At 42.8% G+C, this 27,107-nt stretch overlaps 1 protein-coding gene and 1 long non-coding RNA gene across 8 annotated transcripts in view; one reads left to right on the plus strand and one right to left on the minus strand.

The window, feature by feature from the left end:
- LOC145425134 (uncharacterized) overlaps nucleotides 1-27,107 on the plus strand; it is a 323,553-nt gene that overhangs the window by 153,734 nt on the left and 142,712 nt on the right. The gene's annotated exons all lie outside the window — the stretch shown is intronic.
- The window catches only part of LOC113011482 (NACHT, LRR and PYD domains-containing protein 3-like), a 102,794-nt gene continuing 96,525 nt past the window's right edge, over nucleotides 20,839-27,107 (minus strand). For 4 of the 7 annotated variants that reach the window (XM_080296928.1, XM_080296931.1, XM_080296925.1 and 1 more), the window contains 4 exons: nucleotides 24,370-24,653; nucleotides 23,135-23,248; nucleotides 22,892-23,036; nucleotides 20,839-22,330 (listed from right to left, as the gene is read on the minus strand). In XM_080296928.1, coding sequence (XP_080153054.1) covers nucleotides 22,023-22,330; nucleotides 22,892-23,036; nucleotides 23,135-23,248; nucleotides 24,370-24,653 — 851 coding nt within the window. In that variant the 3' untranslated portion in view covers nucleotides 20,839-22,022. Of the gene's footprint in view, nucleotides 22,331-22,503; nucleotides 22,574-22,891; nucleotides 23,037-23,134; nucleotides 23,249-24,369; nucleotides 24,654-27,107 lie in introns of those variants that run through there. The other 3 variants (XM_080296934.1, XM_080296922.1, XM_080296942.1) reach the window with 3 other exon arrangements.

A 27,107-nucleotide genomic window follows, 5' to 3' on the forward strand; every position in this document is an offset into this window, starting at 1 on the left:
CCTTTTTAACTTTGAGCACCCGCCCCTTTAAACCTCTCTGCACAGCCCTGCACTGAACTCACTATCTTCTCCCTCTAACAGCCTCCACATGTTCTCACTGTAATTTCCCCTCATGAATGAATTTATGCTGCACTAATGTGAATGTTTGCAGGGAAATCAAACGCATTTCACACGCAGTACTCGAGCTGACTTACCTTTGTTTGAATGACGACTTGTACGCACTGACTCCACAGATAAGGTACGAAAATATATCAGGCTACGTCTTCAGGGTTTCTACTCCACGGCCGTATTTCATACGGGTCCACATTTCCACTGCACGCTATTTTCTGCAAGTACCGCCGCTTCGCCTCTGGACGCAATCGGTCTCTATACAGTCCATTCTCTTTTGAGCTGCTTTTAAGCATCTTGTAATCGTCGTTCCAACACAGTGTGTTTGTTTTGATTCGTAGACCTCGAAAATGGTGCCGCGCTCCCACAATGCATTGCGGCGTGACGTCAACTCCAAAGCCCTATAGAACATGTTCTTTTTCATTGTCAAAATTATCAGGAATAAAGAAGAAAACTGATTCAAAACCTGTGGAACCTGCCAAAAAACAAGTTTTACTGCAAAGGATTTCTAGATGTGAAGGTTTTGTGGCTTTTTTCAGTTTCTAAAACAAACTCATTTGTACAGAAGGATATGAGGATGTATATGTCCGGTGGTGGGTTTTTTTCTTCTTGATTTAATGTATTCATTTATCTCTTCACTTAATCTTTCTTTATGTTTTTTTTTTTTTTGATTTGGCATGAGCGATTTCCGGTCCTCACTCCAAGCCAGTTGGTGGCGGTAATGCACCACATGTTCTATCACAGCTGCGTCCGAGAGGACAGGAAACATCTGTATGCGTCTGCAAACCAGGTAACTACACTCAGCTGAGCCTCTCTGCTAGTCCTTATTAGTTGGAGGGTTTTGCGTCACTTTCTCTCGGCTTGATAAAGGGCTGTATAGAAATCTCTGGTACGTAACACGTAACGTCATTTTTAGGGAGCGTCGCAGAGAAGTGAGGCTGTTTCTTTGTTTTTGTCGAGTTTTGATTGAAGACATGTTTCCAGTCCGTTTTTTACTCGTTTGTTTTTTCATTAATAACTTTACATTATCACAGAGAACAAGAAGGCGCTTTGTTTGTCACATTCACCTTATGTCTGTGAAGGTTCTCAGTCATCCAGGTCATCGTAGTCAAAGGAGCTTGCAAAGAAAAGCGTCTGGACTTCTTTAAGTTACTTGAAGACGTTTCACCTCTCATCCGAGAAGCTTCTTCAGTTCTAAGGTCAAATGGTGGAGAGTCCCAGATATAAACCTAGTGGGAGTGACCCCCCACAGAGGGACAAAGGACCCCCTGATGATCCTCTAATCACCTGAGCCAAGGTGTGAAACTGGGTGTGGGCCCCAATCAGCCAGTTTCGGGTGAGTTCATTGTGAAACCTGGCCCCACCTTATCATGCGAATTCCTGAGGTCAGATGGCCCAGGATGTGAGTGGGCGTTCAGGCGTCTGGGAAGGATCTCAAAACTGGATTATAGATGGCAGAGAGTTGGTGTCGTAAACCCCGCCTCTGTTCAAAGATGGTCGCTCACAGTGGACATAGATGCTTCTTTCACTCCTCTTTCAAACCATCTGTCCTCTCTGTCCAAAATGTGAACATTAGCATCCTCGAAAGAGTGACCTTTATCCTTAAGATGCAGATGGACTGCTGAGTCTTGTCCTGTGGAGGTGGCTCTTCTATGTTGTGCCATGCGCTTTTGAAGTGGCAGCCACTTGGCAGCCACAGTGATAAATGGCTGAGATGGCTGCAGCTGTACGTGTGAGGTACCTACATATTTCAAGATGAATTTGCAGAGATGTCATGTTTGGTGCTTACAGACATCACACTGCATTTTGTGATTTCGTAGCTATTGTTGTGATATTTCGGAGCTTCCCATGATCACCGTGACAGTCATTCATTTTAACATAACCTTTCTATTCCTTTCAGGGATCCTCATTTTTTTGGTGAGGAAGATCAGCAGCTGTGTCGACAGGCAACAGGTAACGGCATGCTTTTCTGTTAGTACTGTAGACCTTGGTCTGGTGCTCTTTTTTTAGTTTAACACAGTATTTTCATTTGCCGAAGTGTAGAAAGCTTGTTCCAGGAGAAACAAACTTTAGTGAGTTCTGCAAAATGATTCCCACCATTGCACACTCTGTCAGCCTCCAGTGTGCCCTTTTTTTGTCCTTTAACTGAAGAAAGTCGGTAGTCAGAACATATGAGATAAGTGAGATCCTCATTTTGCCTGCTTATTTCAAGATACAACATTTTCACAAACTGCTGTAGGATAACCTTGCTATTTGTCTTTTCCAACACTTCTACATTCATCCATATTTCCTTGTCTGCTTCTTTCCAGGTGAAAAGTACCTGAAATGGGTGAAAGATTTTGTTTCCAAAAACAAAAGCATGTGCGTTCACCTGAAGAAGCCAAGTGGTGCTGACCTGTGGATAGAAGAGCTTGAGAACACCAAATACAACGGGGATGATGATGAAGTTAACGCCTGGGGAAAATTCTACCTTCCCGAGATTGTAAAAATGCAGGTTATTGGTGTGGTAAAGGGCACCTCATGTCCATGTGACGAGCTTGTGCTGATGACGCGTGAGGACAAAAAGCTGTACGGCTATGACGGAGAGGAGCTGCATCTGGTGGCTTCCAGTTTCCTGGAACTATGTGACAAAACGATAGAGTATCCAGCATCCAAGCGCTACTACAATGGAGAGGCCTTCAAAGATATGGTGAGAAGTTAGACTGCTAAGAATAAGACTGGGGATGCCTAGTGTTAGAGATCAATCACCTGAGCTTTTCTTTGTATTGTTGTGTGTTCTGTTTAGACTGAGGAGGACTGGAAAAAAGTTAAGATGAGTGATGTGGGGAGGAAACTGCAGGAAGAACATAAAAAGCTGGTAAATGAAACCCAGTCAGCGTTCGTAAGCCTCATATCATAGGTGGGTATTGGAGCTGAGTATCATCACTGATTTCTAGAACCTGTTCAATTCCAATTCACAAGGTCCCAATTAGATTCCATTTAATTCTTACTCAGAGAGTCAGAAACATTATAATTCTGATCATTTATCAGTACTGACACTTGTGAAACTTCATCAGAGGTGTGAGCATCACAGCAGATGCTTTTGTGTCAAAGTAACTGAGGATAAAACACAAAACCATGAAGCAGATTTTCCTGGCCTAGCTTTTTACAGTAGATAACCTTAAAAATATTATTCTGCAGTAGAACAAAAGCAGACGAGAACCACGACTCAACAAATGTACATTGGCTGATGCTGCTGAAGTGATTCAGAGGTTTTAATAAGAGGTTTTAATAGAGACACAGCAGAGCATTTTGCAGTTTCACTTAATTTGAAAAAAATAAATAAAATTTGGTGTTGAACAGCAGAAATGAGGCTGTCTTGTCGGAAGTCATTAAAAAAAAATGGCTGTAAACAACGGTAGACTGCTTCATAACAAGCAAGCGAATAATGCCAAAAACAGAGATTTGAGATGGGAAACGGTGTTCTTAAAGTACACTGAGAGAGGCAGAGAGCTGTGCTGTGTTGTTTTTCTGTGTGTGTTTTAATGGTGGTGGAAGCAAACCAGCAAAAGTAAGAGGGAATTCATGACAATGTTTATGTCAAGCGAAATGTGTCTTCTTTTGCTGCTGGTTTGGTTAGAGAGAGACAAAACGTGCAGCTTCAGGATCTGAGCAGCTTTCAGCACCAACGGCATCACAGCTCAGACTTGGATTCAGGATTAAGCCCTTTATGTTTGACTGTAGTGATTGTAGCTCTGTCCTTGTTATTAATCGCTTTAGTCAAACACAGCTATTGTTTGCTGGGATGTGTATATCCTTGACAGTTTGTATCTCAGAGTTATCAAAGACACTGTGGATAATCATCAAGAGATTGTTGTTCTCTTAATAATGACCTATTTGATTGTTTGTTTTTTCTTCTTCTTACAGATTCTGGTATTTGGCCAAAAGAGAGCTTCACAATTCTTGGCTTCACCTGTGGTAGAAAAATGACTAAAGTTATGCAACACTCTCTAAAATTAAAGCTATGCAACGCTTTAACATGAATGGCGAAGGAGTGCATCTCTTTCACTGTCTCTTCCTGTCCTCTTCTCAGTCTTTGTTGTGGCACCTCTGCTATGTGTTATAGAAAGCACTTGGAATCATGTTCAATACAAAAACACCAAACTCGTGGGATTGCCCTAGCAAGCAGTTGGTAAAAACTAATTAAAACTGATATATATCAGCTTCACTTTCTAGCTGCAAAAGCACGTTTCTGCAAAAGCATGCAGTTTCCTGTCAGCACTTTTTGGCACAGAGTGTACTCAGAGTTAGGCCTTTCTTATATAAAGCAATATAATCAGCATATAAACATTTAAGATGATAAATTTAAAGCTCAACAGTAACTGCTATAAATATTATAACTACACATGTAGTGCTTTTGCTTAAGTAAATTATAGTTGGGATCATAATAAGAAAACATGTGTTTTTATTTTCTGTGTACCCTGGGTACAGACCAGTATAAATATGGGATTCTTCCCAATAAATGCTGTCTGATAATGCTTCATATTGCATTAAACACTAGATATGTAAGCAAACAAACAAAAACCCATAGAAGCCAGTTTTAATTATTAAATGTGACAATTACATGGAGATGGAAAGTAAACATGCTTATACACGTCTCTGTGATTACAGAAAATCCACACAGATGCTGTCAGAGCAGAGAATCTTTGATTTATCAGAATGATGAATGCAAATGATTTCATGAAATCTCACTCTTGTTCTGGGTTGTAAAATTCACCTGTCCAGTTAAACCGAATCCTTTGCAACACGGTTCTAAGAACCCTACCAACCTCATCCTCAGCTCTCTGCCTGTTGTCCTTTTCAGCTGAGTATTCATCCACATGTGTTTCAACTTCTCTCTCATTTTCAAGCAAATTGCTCAGGCTCTCAGCTTCAGCACAGTTACCATATGGCCACTCTCTGAGGTCTTCTGTGTTCAAGCCAAACAAATTCTTACATGATCTGCAAGGCTTCATTCTGGCACCATCACGGAGACAAAAAGCCTCACACCTGATATTTCCAGGTACTTCAATTGTTCCATCAAAGTAATCTTTCTGGACTGTGTTTGGATAATAGGTCATCACCGCACCAGATACATATTTATGCCATTTGCTAAGACAGGAGGCAGCAATCATAATTTTCCCAGCGTTAGGACCTTTGGTGGACATGGAGACTCCATAGTACCTTTCTGATTTGTTGGTTTGGGATTTTTGAGAAATGCAGATGGTGGACGAGACGAAAGCTGTTTTTTTATTATTCTCTTCTAAGTCCAAGTCTGTGAGGAGATCTTGCAGACTCTGCTTTATTTGCTCTTCATTCTCTGAGTTATTTTGCAGGACGATCTGAAAACAGTTACAGATCTGGTCAAAGTGTTGCACCTGATTATATAGTTGTTTTTCATAGAAAGTTGATCAACATGTTTGTTTCGCTGCTTGACTTATTTAACTATGCAGGACCATTGGATGCTTTTGGTTTAGACATTTTAAGATAGGGGGTGAAACAAGTCACAAAAATCTATTTAATTTTAAATCAATAAGCAAAAATCCATCTTTGTTCTCACTAATTTATAATTAAATTTGCTAATTGACCTTTTTTTTTCTATTTTGCTATGCCGGGCTGTCAAAACACGCTGAATTTAGAGTCTTTGAGCTGACTTAACAGATCCAGCAGCTACACAGTGACAGCATCATATACGCCTTGAAGACTGTAAGCATCTCCAATAATGAGTCTGTTAGACATTATTTAGAACTAACAAATTCTGAAGCAAGTCTCCAGCTCTCCTGCAGTCTCTGTGTTTGGTGGAGAAGTATAGCTAGAAGCATATGTTGAAGTATAAGGTACAGTATGGATTTTCTTTGGATTTCTCAGTAAAAAAGCACTTTGCATTATACTTTCCTAAAAACTGGAAGTTTGTCAGATTGACTGACAATGTGAGAAGAGTTATCTTACCATGTCGAGCACACAGGAGAAGGGACTTCGCCTGGGAAGCTGAGTCGAATACAACTTTAAAGGCCTGGGATATCTTCTCATTAAAGAACCCAAAACAAAAGGATTAGGGAAGATTTCTTCTGGTGAAAAGGGGATGTTGTTGATTTTGCCCAGAAACAACATGCTGTGAAGGATCTGTTGAGTGAAAACATATTTGCTTATTGTTAGTAGTGATAAACAGGACTGTCTTAAAAGTGTCAAAGGTAACACACCTCATCCACCAAGTGTTGACTTCCCGGAGTCATGTAAGAGCCCCGAACCATCCTCTTGGTAATCTTGTAGGCATTAGTTTTGAACCTCCTTTGAGAAATTGTTGTCTTCTAAAATGATAATGATCGAGCAGTTAGGGATTTAAAAACACAGGAGATCTGATAACTTTGGCTACAGCAGAGTCTGCAGACATACCTATTTTGCTCTTGGTCGGCCTATTTTAAACATGAGAGAAAACATAGTTAGTGAAATGTTGATAACATACAATGACTATCATTGGTGGCTGAAAAGATGCCAGGTAACATGTTTATTGTTATGTGTTGCCTTGAATTCGGCTATGCTGTCTGTTAGACAGCTGTTTTCCTTTATTGTTGTTTTTGTATTGTTTGTAGCGAATGCTACTGGAATGTATAGATTAAGCTACGTAGCCAAGATGATTAATAATTTAACTGTTGTACATTGGTTGATGATGATTTGCATTGTTACATAGGCTTGCAGAAAAATATATTTGTTTACCGATAAACTGAATCGAACTTGATGTGCTAATGGACGTTTTTCTGACCTACAGGTCAGGTTTTGTTCCCTCCCTTTGAATTAATCTTCTTCATATTGAAGTGGCGAGCCGGTAGGACCATTCTTTGTTTCCCCTCTTTCCCCCACTTAGCCGTCTTTGGATTACGGACATATTTCCCCATTTGTATGAAGCTGGACTCTAAGGAGGAATACCTTAAAAGTGAACTTTAAAAAGAAGAGGACCAAAAAGGACTTTTGCACAGAAAGATCACAGCATTGATTTATTATTTAATTGTGGGCATTTATGTTGTGTGTTGTGTTAATTATTTTGTTCCATTTCCCCTGTCCTCCATTTATTCAATATATTTTTGGTACAAGATATTGCAGTCTTTGGTCTCATCATTCACACCATCTAGGCTCCATAAAGAACTATTTCTTCTGCGCGTCAGTCAGTAAACTCATCCATTGAAATAAACTAGTCCTTAAATAACTTTGAGTTACACAGTGGCAAATGTAATAGAGAAAGACACAGGGCCACCTGAAATCTGTCGTCCTATCTGATTCAAAACCAACATGTAGGAGAATCTGGAATCTTTGATTTTGAGTTAAAAATAAAATATGGATAAAATGCAGAAATGTTTTTACTAACATGTACTAACAGAGACTTGGAGGAGAGAGACCTAATGTTTAATAATCCACATTTCACTGTTTTACTCTTTGGTTCAGATGTGGATACTGTATTGTTCTTTCTTTGTGATTGTTTATGTTTAAGTTGTTTGTTGCTGGTTTTTAGTTTGTTTTTTGTCTGTTTGGAAGCTGACACAGTCTCTATGGAGATGGGTTTTTGGGGGGGTAGCAGGAGGAGAGAAGCTGCAGAGAGGCGTGTAAGACTGCAACTCTGCTTCCTGGTCCCAACTCTGGATAGTCATATTTTGGGGGGTTTAATAAACTACTACTGCATGATGTAAAGCTGAAGTATTACACAGCTTTATGAACCTCCTGTTATCCTGGTAGACGAGTACAGCAATAAATCTTTTACTTGAACATCTTCTGGCTCCAATAAGCTTTGAAATGTGACCATGAAGTTAGAGACACACTGACTGAAACCCACAGCTGTGACTGTGGATCACATCCACACACAGTGTAGCTGCTGTCTCTGTGTGAGGTCTGTGTATATATGTATATATTTATGATTATATTCATATTCTCTTATTCCCCTTTATTTGATATCCTAATTCTGTGCTGTGTAAAAATTTGTCGGTGTTCTGCTACTACAAACTGGATTCCCTGGAGGATAAACATGAGGGATTCATAAAGTTCTATCTCTCTGTTAAAATCCCCCAAAATAAATGAAATGTGAATTTCAGGCAGACATGTTTTTAAAAGAGTCACTTTAGAATAGAATAGAATAGAATTCAACTTTATTGTCATTGCACATGCACAGGTACAGGGCAACGAAATGCAGTTTGCATCCATCCAGAAGTGCTTTAGTGATATAGATATATTACAATATATATTAGCAATAGTATAGATATGTAAGTATATTACAGAAATGGGTCTATTATGGTATGTTATAATGTACACGGTATGAAGTATGTTGTGAATATTCTATAACTAAGTATGTACAGGCTGTAGTGAGTACAAGCTATGTACAGGCTATGAACAGGATATAAATATGAAAAACTATACAGAATATGAAATAAATAACTTTACAGAAATCTGGGATATACAGCTATACAGAAATGGGAACTATGCAAGTTGTAAACAGTTGTAGGATTAAAGATTATTGAATGTACAGAATGATTATTTACACAGAGCTATGCAGTAGTGCAGTTAAGATAAGTGAGGGTGTAGATAGTTTCTACAGAGGCTATATAAAGTGCTAGTGGTTGTGAGTGGTGGTTCAGTCCATGTTATTATTGTGTGTTTGAGGGTACAGTTGTCCATTGTGTGTGTGTATGTTCAGTCCATGAGTTTAACGTGGGTCAGATGTCAGGAGGCAGAGTTCAGGAGTCTGACAGCTGTGGGGAAGAAGCTGTTCCGGTACCTGGTGGTCTTAGTCCGGAGGCTCCTGTGGCGCCTCCCAGAGGGCAGGAGGGTGAAGAGTCCATGTGATGGGTGACTGGGGTCTTTGATGATTTTCCCAGCCCTTTTCAGACACCGCTTCCTGTAGATGTCTTTCATGGCAGGAAGTGGTGCTCCGGCGATGCGCTGGGCAGTTTTCACGACCCTCTGCAACGCCTTCCGGTCCGAGGCAGAGCAGTTCCCGTACCAGACTGTTATACAGTTGGTCAGGATGCTCTCGATGGTGCAGCGATAGAAGTTCACCAGGATGTCTGAGGACAGGTGGTTCTTCCTCAGAGTCCTCAAGAAGAAGAGGCGCTGGTGAGCCTTCTTGACCAGCTTGGAGCAGTTGGTCGTCCAGGTGAGATCCTCGGAGATGTGGACTCCCAGGAACTTGAAGCTGCTCACACGCTCCACAGCCGTCCCCTTAATGTGGATGGGTGGATGTGGGTCAGCATTCCTCCTGTAGTCCACGATGAGCTCCTTGGTCTTCTCGGTGTTATGCAGCAGGTTGTTTCTGTCGCACCACTCAGCCAGACGATCCACCTCCTCCCTGTAGGCGGCCTCATCGTTGTCACTGATGAGGCCAATCACCGTGGTGTCATCTGCAAACTTAATGATGGTGTTGGAACCATCAGCAGGTCTGCAGTCGTGGGTGAAGAGGGAGTAGAGGAAAGGGCTCATCACACAGCCTTGTGGTACACCGGTGTTCATTGTGATGGTAGATGAGCAGCGGTTATCCAGCCGGACATGTTGGGGGCGGTTGGTCAGGAAGTCCAGTAACCATTTGCAGATGAGGGAACTGATGCCCAGGTCTGTCAGTTTCCTGATGAGTTGTGAGGGGTGGATTGTATTGAATGCTGAACTGAAGTTGTTGTTGTTGTCCAGGTGTGAGAGGACAGAGTGCAGTGCGATGGAGACTGCATCCTCTGTGCTCCTGTTCTGGCGGTATGCGAATTGGTGGGGGTCCAGGGTGGGGGGGAGACAGGATTTGAAGTGTGCTAGGACCAGTCGCTCTAAGCACTTAGTGATGATGGGGGTGAGTGCTACTGGGCGGTAATCATTGAGGCAAGATGGGTTGGAGTTTTTGGGTATCGGGACGATGGAGGTGGATTTGAAGCAGGCCGGTACCACAGCGTGGGCCAAGGACAGATTGAATATGTCTGTGAGCACTCCTGCAAGCTCCCCAGAACACGCTCTGAGAACACGCCCGGGGATGCCATCAGGGCCTGCAGCCTTGTGGACATTGATCCTGCTCAGCACCGCTCCTACATCGGTGGGGGAGAGAGTCAGAGGTTGGTGGTCTGGCGTCACGTCTGCTTTGGTTGTGGTTGTGGGGTTCCCTCGCTCAAAACGAGCATAAAAGTTGTTGAGCTCGTTGAGGAAGGAGACATCAGAGGATGCGGGGGAGGGTTTGGTGGTCCTGTAGTCTGTGATGGTCTGGAGTCCTTGCCACATGCGTCGGGGGTTGGAGTTGGAGAAGTGTTCTTCTACCTTCTTTTTGTAATGGTGTTTGGCTTTTTTGATGCCCTTCTTTAGATTAGCCCTGGCTGTACTGTAGGCGTGTGCATCTCCTGACCTAAAGGCAGTGTTGCGGGCCTTCAGGAGGAGACGAACATCCCGGTTCATCCAAGGCTTCTGGTTGGGGTACATGGTGATCCGTTTCTGGGTGGTGACACTGTCTGTGGTTTTGGAGATGTAATCCAGTACAGATGAGGCGTACTGGTCCAGGTCTGTGTGGGTGAACATATTCCAGTCTGTGTTTTTAAATCTGTCCTGGAGCACTGCGTCTGTCCCCTCTGGCCACACTTTAATTGTCCTCACAGCAGGTTTCACACGTTGGATGAGTGGTGAATACCGAGGTGTGAGGAACAGGGAGAGATGGTCCGATTGTCCAATGTGGGGGAGGGCCAGGTTGGAATACACATGGTCTAAAGTCTTGTCTCCTCTGGTGTGGCAGGAGACATGTTGGTGGAATCTGGGGAGGACTGTCTTTAAATTGGTGTGGTTGAAGTCGCCAGCAACAATAAAAGCAGCCTCGGGGTGTTTATTCTGGTGTTTGTTAATGGCTGCAGAAAGTTCTTTCATGGCCAACCTAGCATTAGCGTCGGGGGGTATATACACGGCAGTGAGTATCATCGAAGTGAGTTCTCTGGGGAGATAATAAGGTCTGCATTTGACCATTAAAAACTCCGCATTAGGTGAGCAGTGACTCTCAGTAGTAGTGGAGTTCATGCACCAAGCATTGTTAATATAAATGCACAAACCTCCACCTCTGGTCTTGCCGGAGTCATCTGCTAGCCTGTCGGCTCGGTGTGTGTGGCGTCCTGCTAACTCGATAGCATTGTCCGGGCAGCTGTTGTTCAGCCATGTTTCGGTGAAAAACATGACATTTGAGTCCATAATCCGTCTGTTGTTAGTGATGGAGAGCCGTATCTCATCCATTTTGTTTGCCAGAGAACGGACATTGGCGAGAAAAATACTGGGTAAAGGCAGCCGGTGTGGTGTTAGCTTTAGCTTAGCCCGTAGCCCTCCGCGCCTACCTCGCCTTTGTTTACGATCTCGGCGCCGTCTGCGTGCACTTCCGCCCAGCCGGGGAGAGTGGGCAGCCTCCGGTGTTCTGGAGATCTCTGGGATGAGTCGGAGATCGGCGATAAAACTGTTGGAGTTGTGAGTCCAGATGTCCAGAAGCTCTTGTCTGCTGTAGGTCAGCAACGCACAGCAATTCTGGACGAATAATCCGGTTAAAAGTAGGTAAAAAACCGCTAAATAGCAGATTCTGGAGAGACACTGAGCCTCGCGTTGTTCACGCGCCGCCATCTTGGTAAGTTATTGATACCACCAGGAGTGTTTCAGAAGGGGGACGTGTATGGACGACATCGATGGAGGCAAGTACAGTACATGTCTGACCTGTTCTGGAAGCGCTGGGTTAAGGAGTACCTGCCCCAGCTTCAAGAGCGTCAGAAGTGGCAGAGAATCGGACGGAACTTCATTCCTGGGGATGTGGTTATCGTTGTCGATGATTCTGGTTATTTGGATAGGCCGATCACTAAAGTGTGTCTTCTACAGGAAGCAGAAGAGTCATGAAAATTGACTTTTTTTTTTTCAAATATCTATTTGTATTAATGTATATTTGTCTATTTGGAATTGTAATTGTATTTTGAATGTTTGATAAAGGATAGATCATGTTTATCAATATGTCTCCTACCTGGTAAGTATGATGTAATTATTGCTCTAAAATAATTAGGGGCCGGTATGTAGGAGCCATATGAGTTGTTTCCGTCTAACTAAGTGGGTTGGTTTAAATGGACTCACTGTATTGGTGCATGGGCGTGGGGCGTGTCTCATGGGTGTGGTATAAGGTAAATGTGGTTGCACTCACTTGTTCACAGCACCTGATGTGATGAGCAGAAGGTAGGGTGAGCACGAGGCAAAAACTTTCTGTTGACCGCAACATATCGCAACATACCGCAACTTGAGCACAATTTGAATGATTTGATATATTTGACTGTAACTTGATGGTGTTTGTATATTTATGCACTAATTGCTGCCATAGACCAGTTTGGAATTTTGACATAGTAGCTGGTGCATTTATTTGTAAGTTGCAGTTATTTGCTTGTGCAGTCTGTGCGTTTGTTTGACAGTTGATCCCATGTGCTGATTTATAGTTTGGACAGTTGCATGTGGAAATAAAGAAGCAAATGATACAGAAGTGTTCTGTGCGTTAATTGTTGCGCGTCATCGGTGTCCTCATGTTTAGCCTGCCGCGGCCATTGGTTGGAGTAGCCGCAACACCCCCCTTGGACTGTCTTGGTGCAAAACCAAGACATAAATCATGTCTCCTGGAAGGACGTACCACAGGCAGGGCACAGCAAGCTGAAATCTCTGAAACCGACTGGCCTTCACTTCCTACGAGACAGAGAAGCTCTTCTACCCCTGTATACGGGAGGAAACAGGACTGGACAACCGTGAATAGGAAGGATAACAACAAACCTCCAAAACAACTGAATGTGAAACTGCAGAACAGATTTGCTCCACTATCAAAGGACCCTGGATCTATATCGGACAACCATCCATCTAAAAGCAGCGAAGTAAGGTCTGAAAATCTGTTGAAAAGTGAAAGGCCACAGGGAAAGCTAAAGGCTAGGCCTGAAACTCTGATTGTGGGTGACTCTGCCGTAAAGGATGTACAAAGGATGTGCGGTAAGAACACTAAAGTCCTCTGCTTTCCTAAGGATATGGTCTACAACCTGAAGGAGAGAATTCTTCAAATTGCAGATGAATATCCAACTGTGACAAACATTGTTCTGCATACAGGGTCAAACGATGTGTCCAAACAACAGTCGGAGGTTCTGAAACGGGACTTTACTGGATTATTAAATACTGTAAACTCTCTGAATGCAGCTGTATTCATCAGTGGACCTGTACCGCCGGTCAGAGGAGGAGACGAGAGATTCAGCAGGTTGTTTACACTGAATAAATGGCTTATATCAGCATGTGCCGACCACTCAGTGCATTTTATCGACAACTTTAATATTTTTTGGGAACGCAGGCATCTGTTTAAAGCAAATGGATTTAATTTTAACAAGTCAGGGGTGAAACTGTTCACCTCCAACTTGTTTTATTCCATACGTCATCCATCTGTGCTTGGTGCCAAGGCTGAGATAAACGAGGAGTTATCTCATAAAGAGGAACAAACAGTACTCCAAGAACAGACAAAGCCCAGCAGAAACCTTGAGGAGGAGCTCCATCTGCCCCCACCCGGGAAGAGCCTCAGAAAGGAGAGACATCTGAGGCAAGAAGAGGGGTCCCTATTTGCCTCCAACTCTCTCAATAACACCAACGACCAGGACAAGGGACCACGACCTTCCCCAGTCCCCCAAACCCCTGACAGGCCATCACCCTCCTCCCCCTCCCTTTCTCCCTCCTCCCCACACCTGAAATTCACTGAGGAGATGATGGAGCGGGTCAATGCTGGGCTCAGATCTACCCCCCGTCCCAATCCCTTTTTGTCCCCCATAAACCCCCCACCAGAGCGGCCAAAGGTTCGCCATCGAGCCCCACCCTCAACAGAGCAATCGAAGTCACATTGCCCAGCCTCGCCCCCCTTAGTTCCTCCTTACCACCTTCACGCTCTGTCTCCACAGTCTGATGTGTTTAGGGTCCGGGCTGTGAGGATTATGGCAGTGGTGACTTTTCCCAGGAGAAGCTGGGACCCTGTTTACTAGAAGGTTTTAAAATCTCTGTACTTCTAGGTGACAGGAGACATGTGGCCTGGTCAAAACACAGAGAGATGCACTCTAAAAGATCTTTAAACATAGTAAACATACCTTGTGTGCCACAGACTGCTGCCAAACACGAGGGGACAAGTAATGCCTCTAAAACACTTAAGTTGGCTTTATTAAACGTTAGATCTTTAGCTGGGAAAACATTTTTAATTAATGATTTAATCACTGAGCACAGCCTTGATTTTATGTTTTTAACTGAAACTTGGTTGGACCAAAGTAACAGTGGAGCTGTTCTCATCGAGACGACCCCTCCTAACTACAGTTTTATCAGTGTAAGCAGCTATCTCCTGGAAGTTTTCAGTCTTTTGAATATGTGGCTTTACAGCTGAAGGCCCCATCCAAAGTTGTGTTTCTTAATGTTTACAGGCCTCCCAAATACTGCACAGACTTTTTTAATGACCTCAGTGAACTGCTGTCTGTGATCTGTGTTGATTTTGACTGTGTAATTATTGTTGGGGATTTTAACATTCATGTGGACAACCCTCAGGACAAAGGGACTAAAGACCTGAGTAACACTCTGGGCAACTTTGGGCTGACTCAGCATGTAACAGAGGCCACACATAATAGAGGACACACTCTTGACCTACTGATCTCCAAAGGCCTGAGCATTTCAAAGGTTACTGTGTCTGATGTGGGCCTGTCTGATCATTACTGTGTTTTCTTTGAAAGTAAAATCTCAGCCCACACAAATATATCAACAACAGTGATCACAAAACGGTGTATAACTGAACACAGTAGTGCAATTTTTTACCAGGTCTTCCCATTAACACCTGACCTGTCCAGAGGGTCAGTCAATGAGCTCGTCAATAGCTTCAATGCTAACATGTTAAATGTAATGGACACTATTGCTCCCATTAAGGTGAAGGTTATCTCTGGAAGGAAGAAGTCTCCATGGAGAAACTCCACACTGGTGAAAAATGAAAAAAGAGAGTGTAGGAAAGCTGAGCGCAGATGGAGAAAAACAAACCTCCAGGTTCATTATGACATTTATAAAGAGAAACTTCACAATTATAATTTACAACTGAGGAGTGCAAGGAGGTCCTACTTCTCTGACATCATCACTAAAAACAGCCATAATGCTCGGGTCTTATTTTCTACAGTTGACAGGCTAACAAACCCTCCTGTGTCAGTGGCAGCTGAACTTCATTCGACCATGGCCTGCAATGACTTTGCCAAATTCTTCACAGAAAAAATCCAAAAAATTAGACAAGCAATTGGTACATCAACAGCAGATCCAGGATATGTACTGTGTCCACCAAAAAACTGTTTAAACACCATGAAACAGTTTAAACCTATTAACAGCAAAGACCTGGAGGACATCTTAGGTCAACTGAACTCCTCCTCCTGCTGTTTAGATGTCCTGCCAACAAGTTTTTTCAAAAAGGTCTCAAAGACTTTAGAGTCACACCTGTTACAGATCGTCAACTTTTCTTTATTATCAGGTGTGTTTCCAGAACCACTAAAAACTGCTGTAATTAAACCTATACTGAAAAAGGACAATCTTGACAAGACACAAATGAACAACTACAGGCCGATCTCAAATCTCCCGTTTTTAAGTAAGATCATTGAAAAAGCAGTTTCTCAACAGCTCAGTTACTTCTTAAAACAGAATAATTGCTACGATGCCTTCCAGTCAGGTTTTAGACAGAACCACAGCACTGAAACCGCTCTGACCAAAGTGTTTAATGACATATGTCTGAATACAGACAGTGGAAAAATGTCAGTCTTAGTTTTACTGGATCTCAGTGCAGCATTTGATACAGTTGACCACAACATATTACTCAAACGACTGGAGAACTGGACAGGTCTTTCAGGAACTGTACTAAACTGGTTCAAAACATACTTAGAAAACAGGAAATACTTTGTATCAATAGTTAACTTCACATCTGAGCAGACAAGTATCACATGTGGAGTTCCCCAAGGTTCCATCTTGGGACCCCTTCTGTTTAACATTTACATGCTCCCACTGGCACAGATTATAAACAACAACAAAATAAACTATCACAGCTATGCAGATGACACACAAATATATATCACAATGTCACCAGGAGACCAAGGCCCTGTGCAGGCTCTTGGTAAATGCATTGAGGAAATCAATGACTGGTTGTGCCACAATTTTCTCCAGCTAAACAAAAACAAAACTGAGGTAATAGTCTTTGGCGCCAAAGAAAAACGATTATAGGTCACCAGAGAACTTCAATCTATACATCTAAAAACCACAAACCAGGCGAGAAATTTGGGTGTAGTGATGGATGCAGACCTAAACTTAGAAAAACACATTAAGACAATAACAAAGTCAGCATACTATCACCTCAAGAATATTTCAAGGATAAAAGATCTGATGTCTCAACAGGACCTGGAAAAACTAGTCCATGCATTCATCTTTAGTAGGCTTGATTACTGTAACAGCATCTTTACAGGTCTACCTAAAAAATCAGTCAGACAACTACAGCTCATTCAGAACTCTGCTGCTCGAGTCCTCACTAAGACCAAAAAAGTCCAGCTCTGAGGTCTTTACACTGGCTGCCTGTCCGTCAGAGGATAGACTTTAAAGTTCTGATGCTGGTCTATAAAGCTCTGAATGGTTTAGGACCAAAATACATCAATGACCTCCTGACCCAGTATGAACCTTCCAGATCCCTCAGGTCATCTGGATCCGGTCTTTTATCAGTTCCCAGAGTCAGAACCAGACACGGCGAAGCTGCATTCAGCTTTTATGCTCCTTATATCTGGAACAAACTCCCAGAAAGCCTCAGATCAGCTGAAACACTCAGTTTATTTAAATCCAGGTTGAAGACTCACCTGTTCTCAGCTGCATTTGAAAAAAGCACCAAATCCACACTTTTAAGCTTAAATTTTAAAACTTACATTTAACTACTGATTTTATCTACTGTTCTGATTTTATCTGTTTTGATTTTATATACTGTTTTGTTTGTTTGTTTGTTAATTAGTTAGTTTATTTGCTTGTTTTAATCAATTTTAAATCATGCTTTTTATTTGTTTTTGTTTCTAATGTCTCTGTAAAGCACTTTGAATCACCTTGTTGTTGAATTGTGCTATACAAATAAACTTGCCTTGCCTTGCCTTGCCTTGGTTTTCCTGTTTGAAGCACAAACATCCGTCATCACTTTGTTGTTGTTCTTCCTGCAGCGTTTAAATATTTCAGCACTGAACTGATGTTTCTTCAAAGCTCATTTCAACCTGTTGAAGTCATGAATGAAAGTGCAGACTGAGAGTGGATCACATGATGTTTGAGGTGTGTCATGTGACATGTTCAGTATTGTCACACATGTCTAGATTGTCCCTGATATCATAACTGCTCAAACACTGATGATTATATTTGAAGAATTATTCCTGATGGCAGCAAAGTTTGAATGGAGCTCTCTGTCTGTGCTGATTTGTCGCCCTCTGGAGGTCAAAGCACAAACTGCATGATGTCACTGTAACCACCACAGAGACAGGAAGTGTTTTTATGACTGAAACACTGAAATGATGCTAACGGCTGTCGTTAGGCTCACTGACAGCAGTGCTGATGTGTTCATGTCAAACACTGGCTCAGGTCAGACTCCTTCACCTTATTACTTGGCTTTCGGTGAAGGCGGTCGCACTTTTCTCCTCTCCTCCTTCCCCTTATCTTCCCTGCTTAGCCTCTTGTGTCCTGTCTTGTCTCGCGTGCACTATTTTTCCCTCGAACAGTCTCTCACTGTCGTTCTCTAAAACCTAACAGAGAATTATAGATTTGATCAACTGGTCTCTGAATGCTATTGACACCCTCTTCTCAACGAGAAGTCTGGGCTCGGGAGAGCCCGAGTGCCCTGGAGGGACTTTCCCTACCGGATACACGATGGATGGGTGGCAGACCTGGAGGATCTTGTGCCTGGCGGGACTGTCTATCGAGGACGCTGAGGATATCTACCTATTCGGAACCATGATAACAGGGTCCTTGCTGATCGGAGCTGGCTTGGCCCTGACTTATCGGAGAAATAAGAGAGCGGAACCAGCTGTTCAAACCCCCCCTAAGCTGACCGCTGGAATTGAAGCGATGGGACGAGGCGCGGCCTCCCACACCGAACGCAGCATGGTCAACACCTTGGAGACGCTTACAGCTGCCGTGAAGACTCAAACTAACACCATTGAGCGTATGATGGGATACATCAGAGAGGGGCCTGCTCACAATAACACCCTTGAGCGGAAGTTGGATAACATCGCAGAACGGCTCACTGCAGCTGTGGGGTCTCAGAATCAAAAGAATGACAACACCACGGAACAGAAGCTTGATACCATCATGGGGAGGCTCGCAGCGCTCCAACGGGAAATCGAGGCCCCAGTGTCAGAGTGCTAAATTCGCTGCTCGCATAAAGGAGAAATCAACAATATTCTACATTTGGACACCACGGCGCCAGCTGCTCAGGCCCAAGGCTGGAGCCCACCAAAACAACTCCCTGATAACGACTGTGTGATGACTATTCTTCCCATCCCATGAAGGACACCTGGATCGGCTGGAGGACTGTTTACTTAGCCTGATAGGCCGAAGGACACTGTCTCCGCTGAACTTTGGACACGCACACACACACACTTACACTGATAAGCACGCACTCATCCCCCTCCCTTCCAAACGCCTTCGATGCTTGTTCCTGCGGGGGAAGACAGCAGGTCTGTGTGCCGCGCTGAAATGATAGCATGGTGCAGGACGACTGCTGTGTTCCTTCGGATTACCCCCCACCCCCCTATCCATCCCCTGTGGCTTGTCATGTGCTCTGATGTTGTGATGTGGACATTAATGTGCTCTCTGTGCAGAGGAGTTTTTTTTGTTTCCTGTTCTCATGCTGTCCTCCCATAGGTTGCCCAGCGTGTGAAGAGGTCTCTTTTTTTCCTCTTGTACTTTTCCCATTGTTGTGTAATTTTTTCAGTGTTTTTCTCCCAACGCTGCCGATCTCCGACTGTATTCCCATGTGATGTCTTTGTTGTTGTGTGTGTAAGTTGGGGGGGGGGGGGGGGGGGGGGGGTCCTATTCCTCTGTGGGGCAACCTGCATATGGCCAATAAAGCATTCATTCATTCATCCTTCTCCAGCGTGAGGCCGCCCTCAGACCCACAGGAGCTCTGACCTTTGACCTCCTGACCCTAACCATTTTAGTCTTGTTGCATCTTTAAATGCAAATCCATCCAAACTGTAGCCGAGCAAAAGAAGCTGGAAGCTGTTCTATGAATGATGTTGTTGAAGGAGCTTGGAAAGAAAAGCGTCTGGACTTCTTTAAGTTGCTTGAAGAGGGACATGGACGTCTTAACGCCCACTTACATCCTGGGACATTTGATCACAGGAAATCACATGATAGCGTGGGGCTAGATCTCACAATGGGTTCACCCAAAACCTTGGCTGATTGAGACCCACACCCGTTTTCACTGAGGAGGAGGAGTTTCACATCCTGAACATGTGACAGCCTGGTTTAAAGGGACCAAAAGTAACTGGACACCTGATTCAGTTCAGGTTTATTCATCCGCTCCAAACCACAGCAGCAGTCACCTCCAGGGAACCAGCTGATCCATGTAACTGGGGACAGACCACAGCCCAGAGCACTGGTTCATGATGTGTTTGTGGACTGTAGGTTGTTTGGATAGAGATGAGATGTACTCAGCAGTCTGTCTCTAATGTTTAATGAAATGTTCTGAAGATGATAATAACTTGTGATTTTCCTTTGAATGAATCTTTAATCGTGTTGTAGGGCCTCTGACTCTCATGAAGATTTTCACATCAATGTGCTTTTCACAAAGATATTAACAATGAAAATGACGTGCAGCCCTGAACTACTCATGCGTTAACTCAGCGGTTCCCAACCCCCGGGTCACGGACCGGTCCGTGAGTCGTTTGGTACCGGTCCGTGAGAGTCGAGGCTCGGTGTGAAATTGATGGTTGATAGGTTTGTAGCATAAACCTGTTCGCTGGATCGTTCAATCCAGCTACACAGCAAAGCAAGACACGAGTAGTTCTTTCTGTTTCTCGTGCACGGGAGAGAACTGGACCAATGCCGTTCCTTCGCTTGACCACAGTCGCTCTCGTCCGTTCCCTCGTAACACTGCTCTTTTATTGAGGTTACATGAATATACATAGGTTCATTAACATACACGTGAACAAAGGTACCAGTCTGTATGTTATGTAGGTGTGTGTGTGTGTGTGTGTGTGTGTGTGTGTGTGTGTGTGTGTGTGTGTGTGTGTGTGTGTGTGTGTGTGGAGTCAGAGTGTGACCCCATAAACGACTTCCCTAAACCTGCTGGTCTGGAAGTCCAGCAGTTCATCTAAACAAAAGGCACTTAGACTAAAACAGACATCCTACCACAAAACAATAAGAAGGTAGCACCTCTCCCATGATCCCAGGACGTGGGTGTGAATGCCAGAACACTCTGGAGTCACACAAAGTCTTTAAAGACTACTATCATTACACAATTGGTTCTACACCTCTGAGCATATATGGTTAGATATTCCCCAATAACAATGACAATGATAAAATATAAATCCAACAATGGTTTTCAGGGTTTTTATCGTTAACTTCGTTTCCCTGGGTCTTTTCCCGTGTTGTAGTCGTGTGTCTTATTTTGAAAGAAATGTTTACGCGTTACCATAGCGACCAGAGAGCATTAAGGCTGCAGACAGGTGCATCCAACAACATTTTATTTTCCCTTATTTGATTTATGGACCTAACTGTATGAACTGGACTTTGGCTTTAATGCTGCTCCTCTTCATCATTGCTGTGTTGCATTTCCATCATTCTGCTGCTGGATTCACTGCAGGCTTTAACAAACACTCCTTTGGGTCCAGGCCCAGCCACGTGTTTGTAAGCTGCTGTGCTCCTCACAAATAAAGCCTGAAGCAGCTCAGACTGTTAGAAGCAGCACTGAGCCCTGTTACAGTTATAGTGTTAGAGCAGCGGCTGCAGCCTACAGCATTTAAACTAGCTGACAGTAAACACATCAGTCCAGATGTTACCACATTACTTTGTGATGCTGAGAGTTAAAGGAGACTGGCTGATTAAAATCCCATTCCTTACATCACCGTCCTCTGCTCTGACTGCTTTCATTTAATCACAATCAGAATACTTTTTTGATCCCCAGGGGAAATTATTTAGGTTACAGTGCTGCAGCACAAACAGGAACAAAGACACAACACACTAAGTAAGAAATAGCACAATATACACAATATATACATGCATATATATATATACATATGAGTCACTTATAAGTAATATGTGAGTGCTGGGGTCTATGACAGCAGGCAGGTCTGTATTTATGTCCAGGACGGTGTGGAAACCCAGCTTCCTCCAGCCGAGTGATGTGTGGATTCACCTTTCTCACTCACTATGTGTTCACAGACCTCTCTGCATCGAATCATATCTGTTATTAACCTCTGTCTCTCTTCCACAGCATGTCTTTATCCTGTCTTCCTTCTCTCACCCCAACCAATCACAGCAGATGGCCCCGCCCCTCCCTGAGCCTGGTTCTGCTGGAGGTTTCTTCCTGTTAAAAGGGAGTTTTTCCTTCCCACTGTCGCCAAAGTGCTGCTCATAGGGGGTCATATGATTGTTGGGTTTTTCTCTGTATCTATAATTGTGCGATCTACTGTACAATATAAAGCGCCTTCATTCAGCAATTCAGCAATTTCAAGAATCTGTTGACAAGAAAAAACAACAACAAAAAACACTGAACACCACAATATGAAGTCTGGACGGGTCCTGAGATACACTTTTCAAAGCTTTTATGTGTGGTAGCAACCAGCCATCAGTTTAAAAGTGATGTATGATGAGTGAAGCAATTACTGTTTAGATCCAGCTGAAGCTCCACCTTAGCTGAGGCCGAGGGTGTCAAAAAGGTGTTTATCCAACTCACAGAGAGCATCAATCAGGAATGAGCTGGCTCTTCTTCCTTTGTTTCGCACCACATCAATCACATGTCGAGCTCGTTCAGCCCTGCGTTTGATTTTGGCTGCTTCCATTTCCTCCATATCTATAATTTCTTTTTGGAGCAGCCTGTCCAGGAGCTGGTTCAGAGTCGATTTTGACACTTTTTTCACAAACTGCTGCCGAACTGAGAACAGACGCTTGCCTGGTGGGAGGCTCTGGAGCCTCGGCTGATTGTCTCTGCTCGGAACATCTGAGGACCGAGCAAAAAAGAAGAGAGATTCTTGATAACAGAACAATCTAAGCTTGAATCCAGAGAAATCTCTGCAGGTAATCAATCATCACAGAACGTTGCTGATTTTCAGACACTCAACCAATAACAGCATGAATCAATACAATTTAATGAACATGAGACAGGAAGCCGACCTGTTTATTATGAGAGAGCAGACAGGATCAGAAACGAGTCCATCAGCAGGGTAGCTCACTGTCAGAGAGGCTGAGAAGTTTGCACATGTGCAGAGGAGGGAGAAAGGAAGATGAAGATGGAGTGCCAGGCAAGAGGAAAAGAGGCATACATCAAAGAAGATTCATGGATACAGTGAAGGAGGACATACAGAGGGTTGGTGTGACAAAGGAGGATACTAGGATATGGAGATGAGACAGATTATCTTAAATAGCCAAAAGAAGAAGAAGAGAAGAATGAAGGAGGAAGAATTGCTTTTGATCCTTGATCATTAATGAAAAGCCACGTGGACCACATTTCCTAATTATTTCTGATCTAGTGGATTAGGTGGAGTAATGTTAGAGATGTTACCGGTCAGATCAGTGTCCCATCTCCAGACCTCTGTCTGCTGCGCTTGGTCCTGGACTATTATTGGCACTTCTTCAGTGTTTGCAGGAAAGCGGACCTCAAATGTTGGATGGTAGTTTGGTCCAAAATCAGGGTGAAATTTTTTCTCCTGCAAACACAGTGCAAGTGTTTCTGTCACACCCAGAGTCCTCTGAGTGAAGAATGTCACAGTCAAAGGGTTCCAGGACAAAGAGATTAATTACTCACTTTAGGCTGGATTCTATTGGCGACTGGACAGAGAACAGTGTATCTGCGACCTTGGAAGAATTCACAGTCAGATGATGCCGGGATGTGTTCGGAATATCCATGCTTCCAACTCACCTTAAAATATGACAAATGTAATTTGAGGGTTTATCTTCAGTAGTTTTAAATCCCCACATCAATTATACATATATTGATTGATTGTCTTTGTTTTCTGGGACATGCAAAGGAAACTGTAGCTGGCAGTGAAACTGTCAAGAAAGCAAAGTACACCGGAAATCTAAACCATAGTGGTTGCAGCATTAAGGAGTAGTTTTTTAAATAGAAGATTAACAATCTCTGCTTCACAATGAACTTTCTCAGGTTTCTCTACAGTTCAGCAAGTAGTTGGCAGGTGTTTTTACACATGTTGCTTTTTTTTTTTTAATGCCAAAAATAGGTGACTGTGGCAGCCTGCTATAGACCACAGCAATCACAAAAAGGATTTTGGTGGGTTTGGATAAAGCACCGTCTTTTAAACTGATTCATGATTTTTACTGATCTATGTTGTAACTTACATTGTAACTGGAAAACCCTTTTAACATTATACTATATACATTATATATTATATTGTGTAACTACACATCAGATAAACAGAGCCTGCAGTTATTGCTATTGGCCTTTTCAGGTACATTGATTCCTCCCATGTACGCATAGAGAATAACAGCCTCACCAAAAAACATTCCTGTGTTTTTTTCTTTTAATTTGCTAGCACTGCATATATAACATGTTACCACACTGTAATATAAACATAAACACGACCATAAAATGTGGGCAACAACTTTGGCCACTTATGTAAGTCTTTGCAAAGGCCCCCAACAAAAATCTAAATCAGGCATAACACCAGTGGTGAGATGGAGACTTAATCGGTCAGTAGGATGTAAAGTGTCGATTTCTGATCTGTAATACAACCTTAGGTTATTCTGCAGCATAAGCGCCCTTTGGAATGTACCGTGGTATTATTTAAAACATGTTCATGAACCTGATATAAAACATCCCTACAGGATATACAATCCCAGCTAGTCTCGGAGCTCCCCATGATTCCCAGGACGGGCTGGAAGATTTTTGTAAAGACAAGGATATCTGAGAAGTGACAGAACATGGACAGGCTGACTGAATTAAGCTCCTGTGAGCAGCTTTGGAAAAGATGAGATGAGTTAGGATTGAAATAAGTGAAAGTATAACTTTCCCTAGATGTTTACCTCTTTCACTGGGATGTTCCTTGGCAGAAGAAACACATTGAGTTTTTGCATCTGTGTTCTGGGGTTTGGTGGACGGAGGAACAGCAAAACTTGGCCCAAAAGTGTTTTTTTGTTTTTTGTTTTTTGTTTCCTTTGTTTTGTTTTTTTCTGGTTCCTTGTGAGGCCAAAGGAAGAGAGGCGAGTAACTTCCACAATCACATGAGTGTCTGTGATGTTTAGGGGCTTGAGGATGTCCATCTCACCATCAGAGATATGGACGACAGACAAACCGTTGGAGTGCAGAGCTGTAAAAACAGAGCAGGCAGACATTTGTTTGACTCCCAAAACCTCATTTCAATGACATTGCTAATCTAATATATAACATATAAAACACTGAGATGGTTTCCTGGGTTAGGCAATGAATCAAGCACTGCTGAAGAGAGGCCAAGCCAGTGACGAAGTCTCGTTTTCTTATTTCTATCAGGCACAGCCTTTGTGTGGACATCGTGGACTCATGAGATGCTGTTTGTCCAGAATCAACATCGCAAGTGACCAATCACATTATGATTGGAGCATTTAATTAGCAGTAGCTATTAACAGCTATCACTAGCAAAGTGAAATAGGTAGTGATTGAGGTATGGCTAACAGGAACTCTAAATTATATATTTATTATACTCTACAAATGATTAAAGAAAAAACCTGGAATGCCAATCAATTTGCTATAAGAGAGATCAATGTAAATATGTTTTCGTCTACTTTCCAAAGCTATAACGTCATAAACAACGTGATTGGTCAGCTCCAATGCCAACCTCGGACAAACATCATTATGACACAGGAACAACACCAACACAAGGATCTCTAGAGATGATAGATGTTTCAACGACATACGACAGCTTCAGTTTATGACACGCACCTGTGTGAAACAAAACAATACCCCCTCTGTCATGATTGCTGTGGTTTGTGAAGACCAATAAAGACTATTCAATCACTTAAACACTGGAATCAAAAGTTTGATCAAATAAACATTATATAGATACATAAATAATATAAAAATATTTGAATTATTAGTGGCCTAAAGATGAGAGAAAGAGAGACTGCTGGGTGAGCTCCTTTCATTCCTATTAGCAGAGCGAGTGCGGCACACTGTCTATGAAATTATTAAAATATCTGTAAAAAAAAAAATCTCTGTCTAAGGAGCTTGGAAAGAAAAGCGTCTGGACTTCTTTAAGTTACTTGAAGACGTTTCACCTCTCATCCGAGAAGCTTCTTCAGTTCTAAGGTCAAATGGTGGAGAGTCCCAGATATAAACCTAGTGGGAGTTTCGCCCCAAAGAGGGACAAAGGACCCCCTGATGATCCTCTACCTTATCACATGAGCCAAGGTGTGAAACTGGGTGTGGGTCCCAATCAGCCAGGGTTTCGGGTGAGCTAATTGTGAAACCTGGCCCCACCTTATCATGTGATTTCCTGAGGTCAGATGGCCCAGGATGTGAGTGGGCGTTAAGGCGATCATTCTGGATATTTTTTTTGCTTTGTTTGTTTGTAAAACATGTAATTATCATAAATCTATGATCACATCACTCCAATCTTAGCCAACTTACACTGGCTTCCTGTTAAATACCGTATAGATTTTAAAATTATTTTGTTTACTTTTAAAATTCTTAACAATTTAGCAGCCAGCTATCTTTCTGAACTCCTCCATTTATACAATCCCAATAGAGCAATAAGATCTTCCAATTAGATGCTCACAACTGAGGTCTCGTCTGAAGTCCAGAGGTGACTGGGCCTTTGATACCGTAGCACCTAGACTCTGGAATGACCTCCTGGCTCATATTTGTACCTCCATGTCTATCAAGTCTTTTAAATTGTGTCTAAAACTTTTTGTTTGTTTGTTTGTTTTCAAGGAGAAAATAAAACAGGAGCTTTCAGCTCTGACTCTGTTCTCTAGTTTTTCTACTTTGATTTGCAGCATCAAGTGACGTCATCCTTATCAAACTTCAAAGTTAACCAAACACCTCCAAAGTTTGGAGGGCTGTGAGTAAAAAGTGAAGCCATCTGAGCCCCCAAACAGCTGTAAAGATGTTATTACAGTAAACACAGCAGTGTTTCCTCTGCATCTTTTACTTTATAAAAGTATTTATCGTGAGCAACTTGGATCTTAATAGATGGAGAATTTTGCTGAAGCACACTGATCACTACGCTCACAGATTGCTATCAGATTGCTCTCCTGTCTTCCTTCTCTCACCCCAACCAGTCACAGCAGATGGCCCCGCCCCTCCCTGAGCCTGGTTCTGCCAGAGGTTTCTTCCTGTTAAAAGGGAGTTTTTCCTTCCCACTGTCGCCAAAGTGCTTGCTCATAGGGGGTCATATGATTGTTGGGTTTTTCTCTGCATGTATTATTGTAGGGTCGACCTTACAATATAAAGCACCTTGAGGTGACTGTTGTGGTGATTTGGCGCTGTATAAGTAAAATTGAATTGAATTGAAATGATCATTCTGAATATTTTTTTTGCTTCGTTTATGTGGGAATGTCTCCAAAACATGTGATTATCATAATTCTATCACTCCAATTTTAGCCAACTTACATTGGCTTTCTGTTAAATATCGTATAGATTTTAAAATTCTTTTGTTTACTTTTAAAATTCTTAAGAATTTAGCACCCAGCCATCTATCTGAACTCCTCCGTTTATACAATCCCAATAGAGCACTAGGATCTTCCAATCAGACGCTCCTAACACAACGGAGGTCCCGTCTGAAGTC

The sequence above is a fragment of the Astatotilapia calliptera genome, chromosome 3 (assembly GCF_964374335.1).
Source record: "Astatotilapia calliptera chromosome 3, fAstCal68.1, whole genome shotgun sequence".
NCBI classification, from domain to species: domain Eukaryota; kingdom Metazoa; phylum Chordata; class Actinopteri; order Cichliformes; family Cichlidae; genus Astatotilapia; species Astatotilapia calliptera.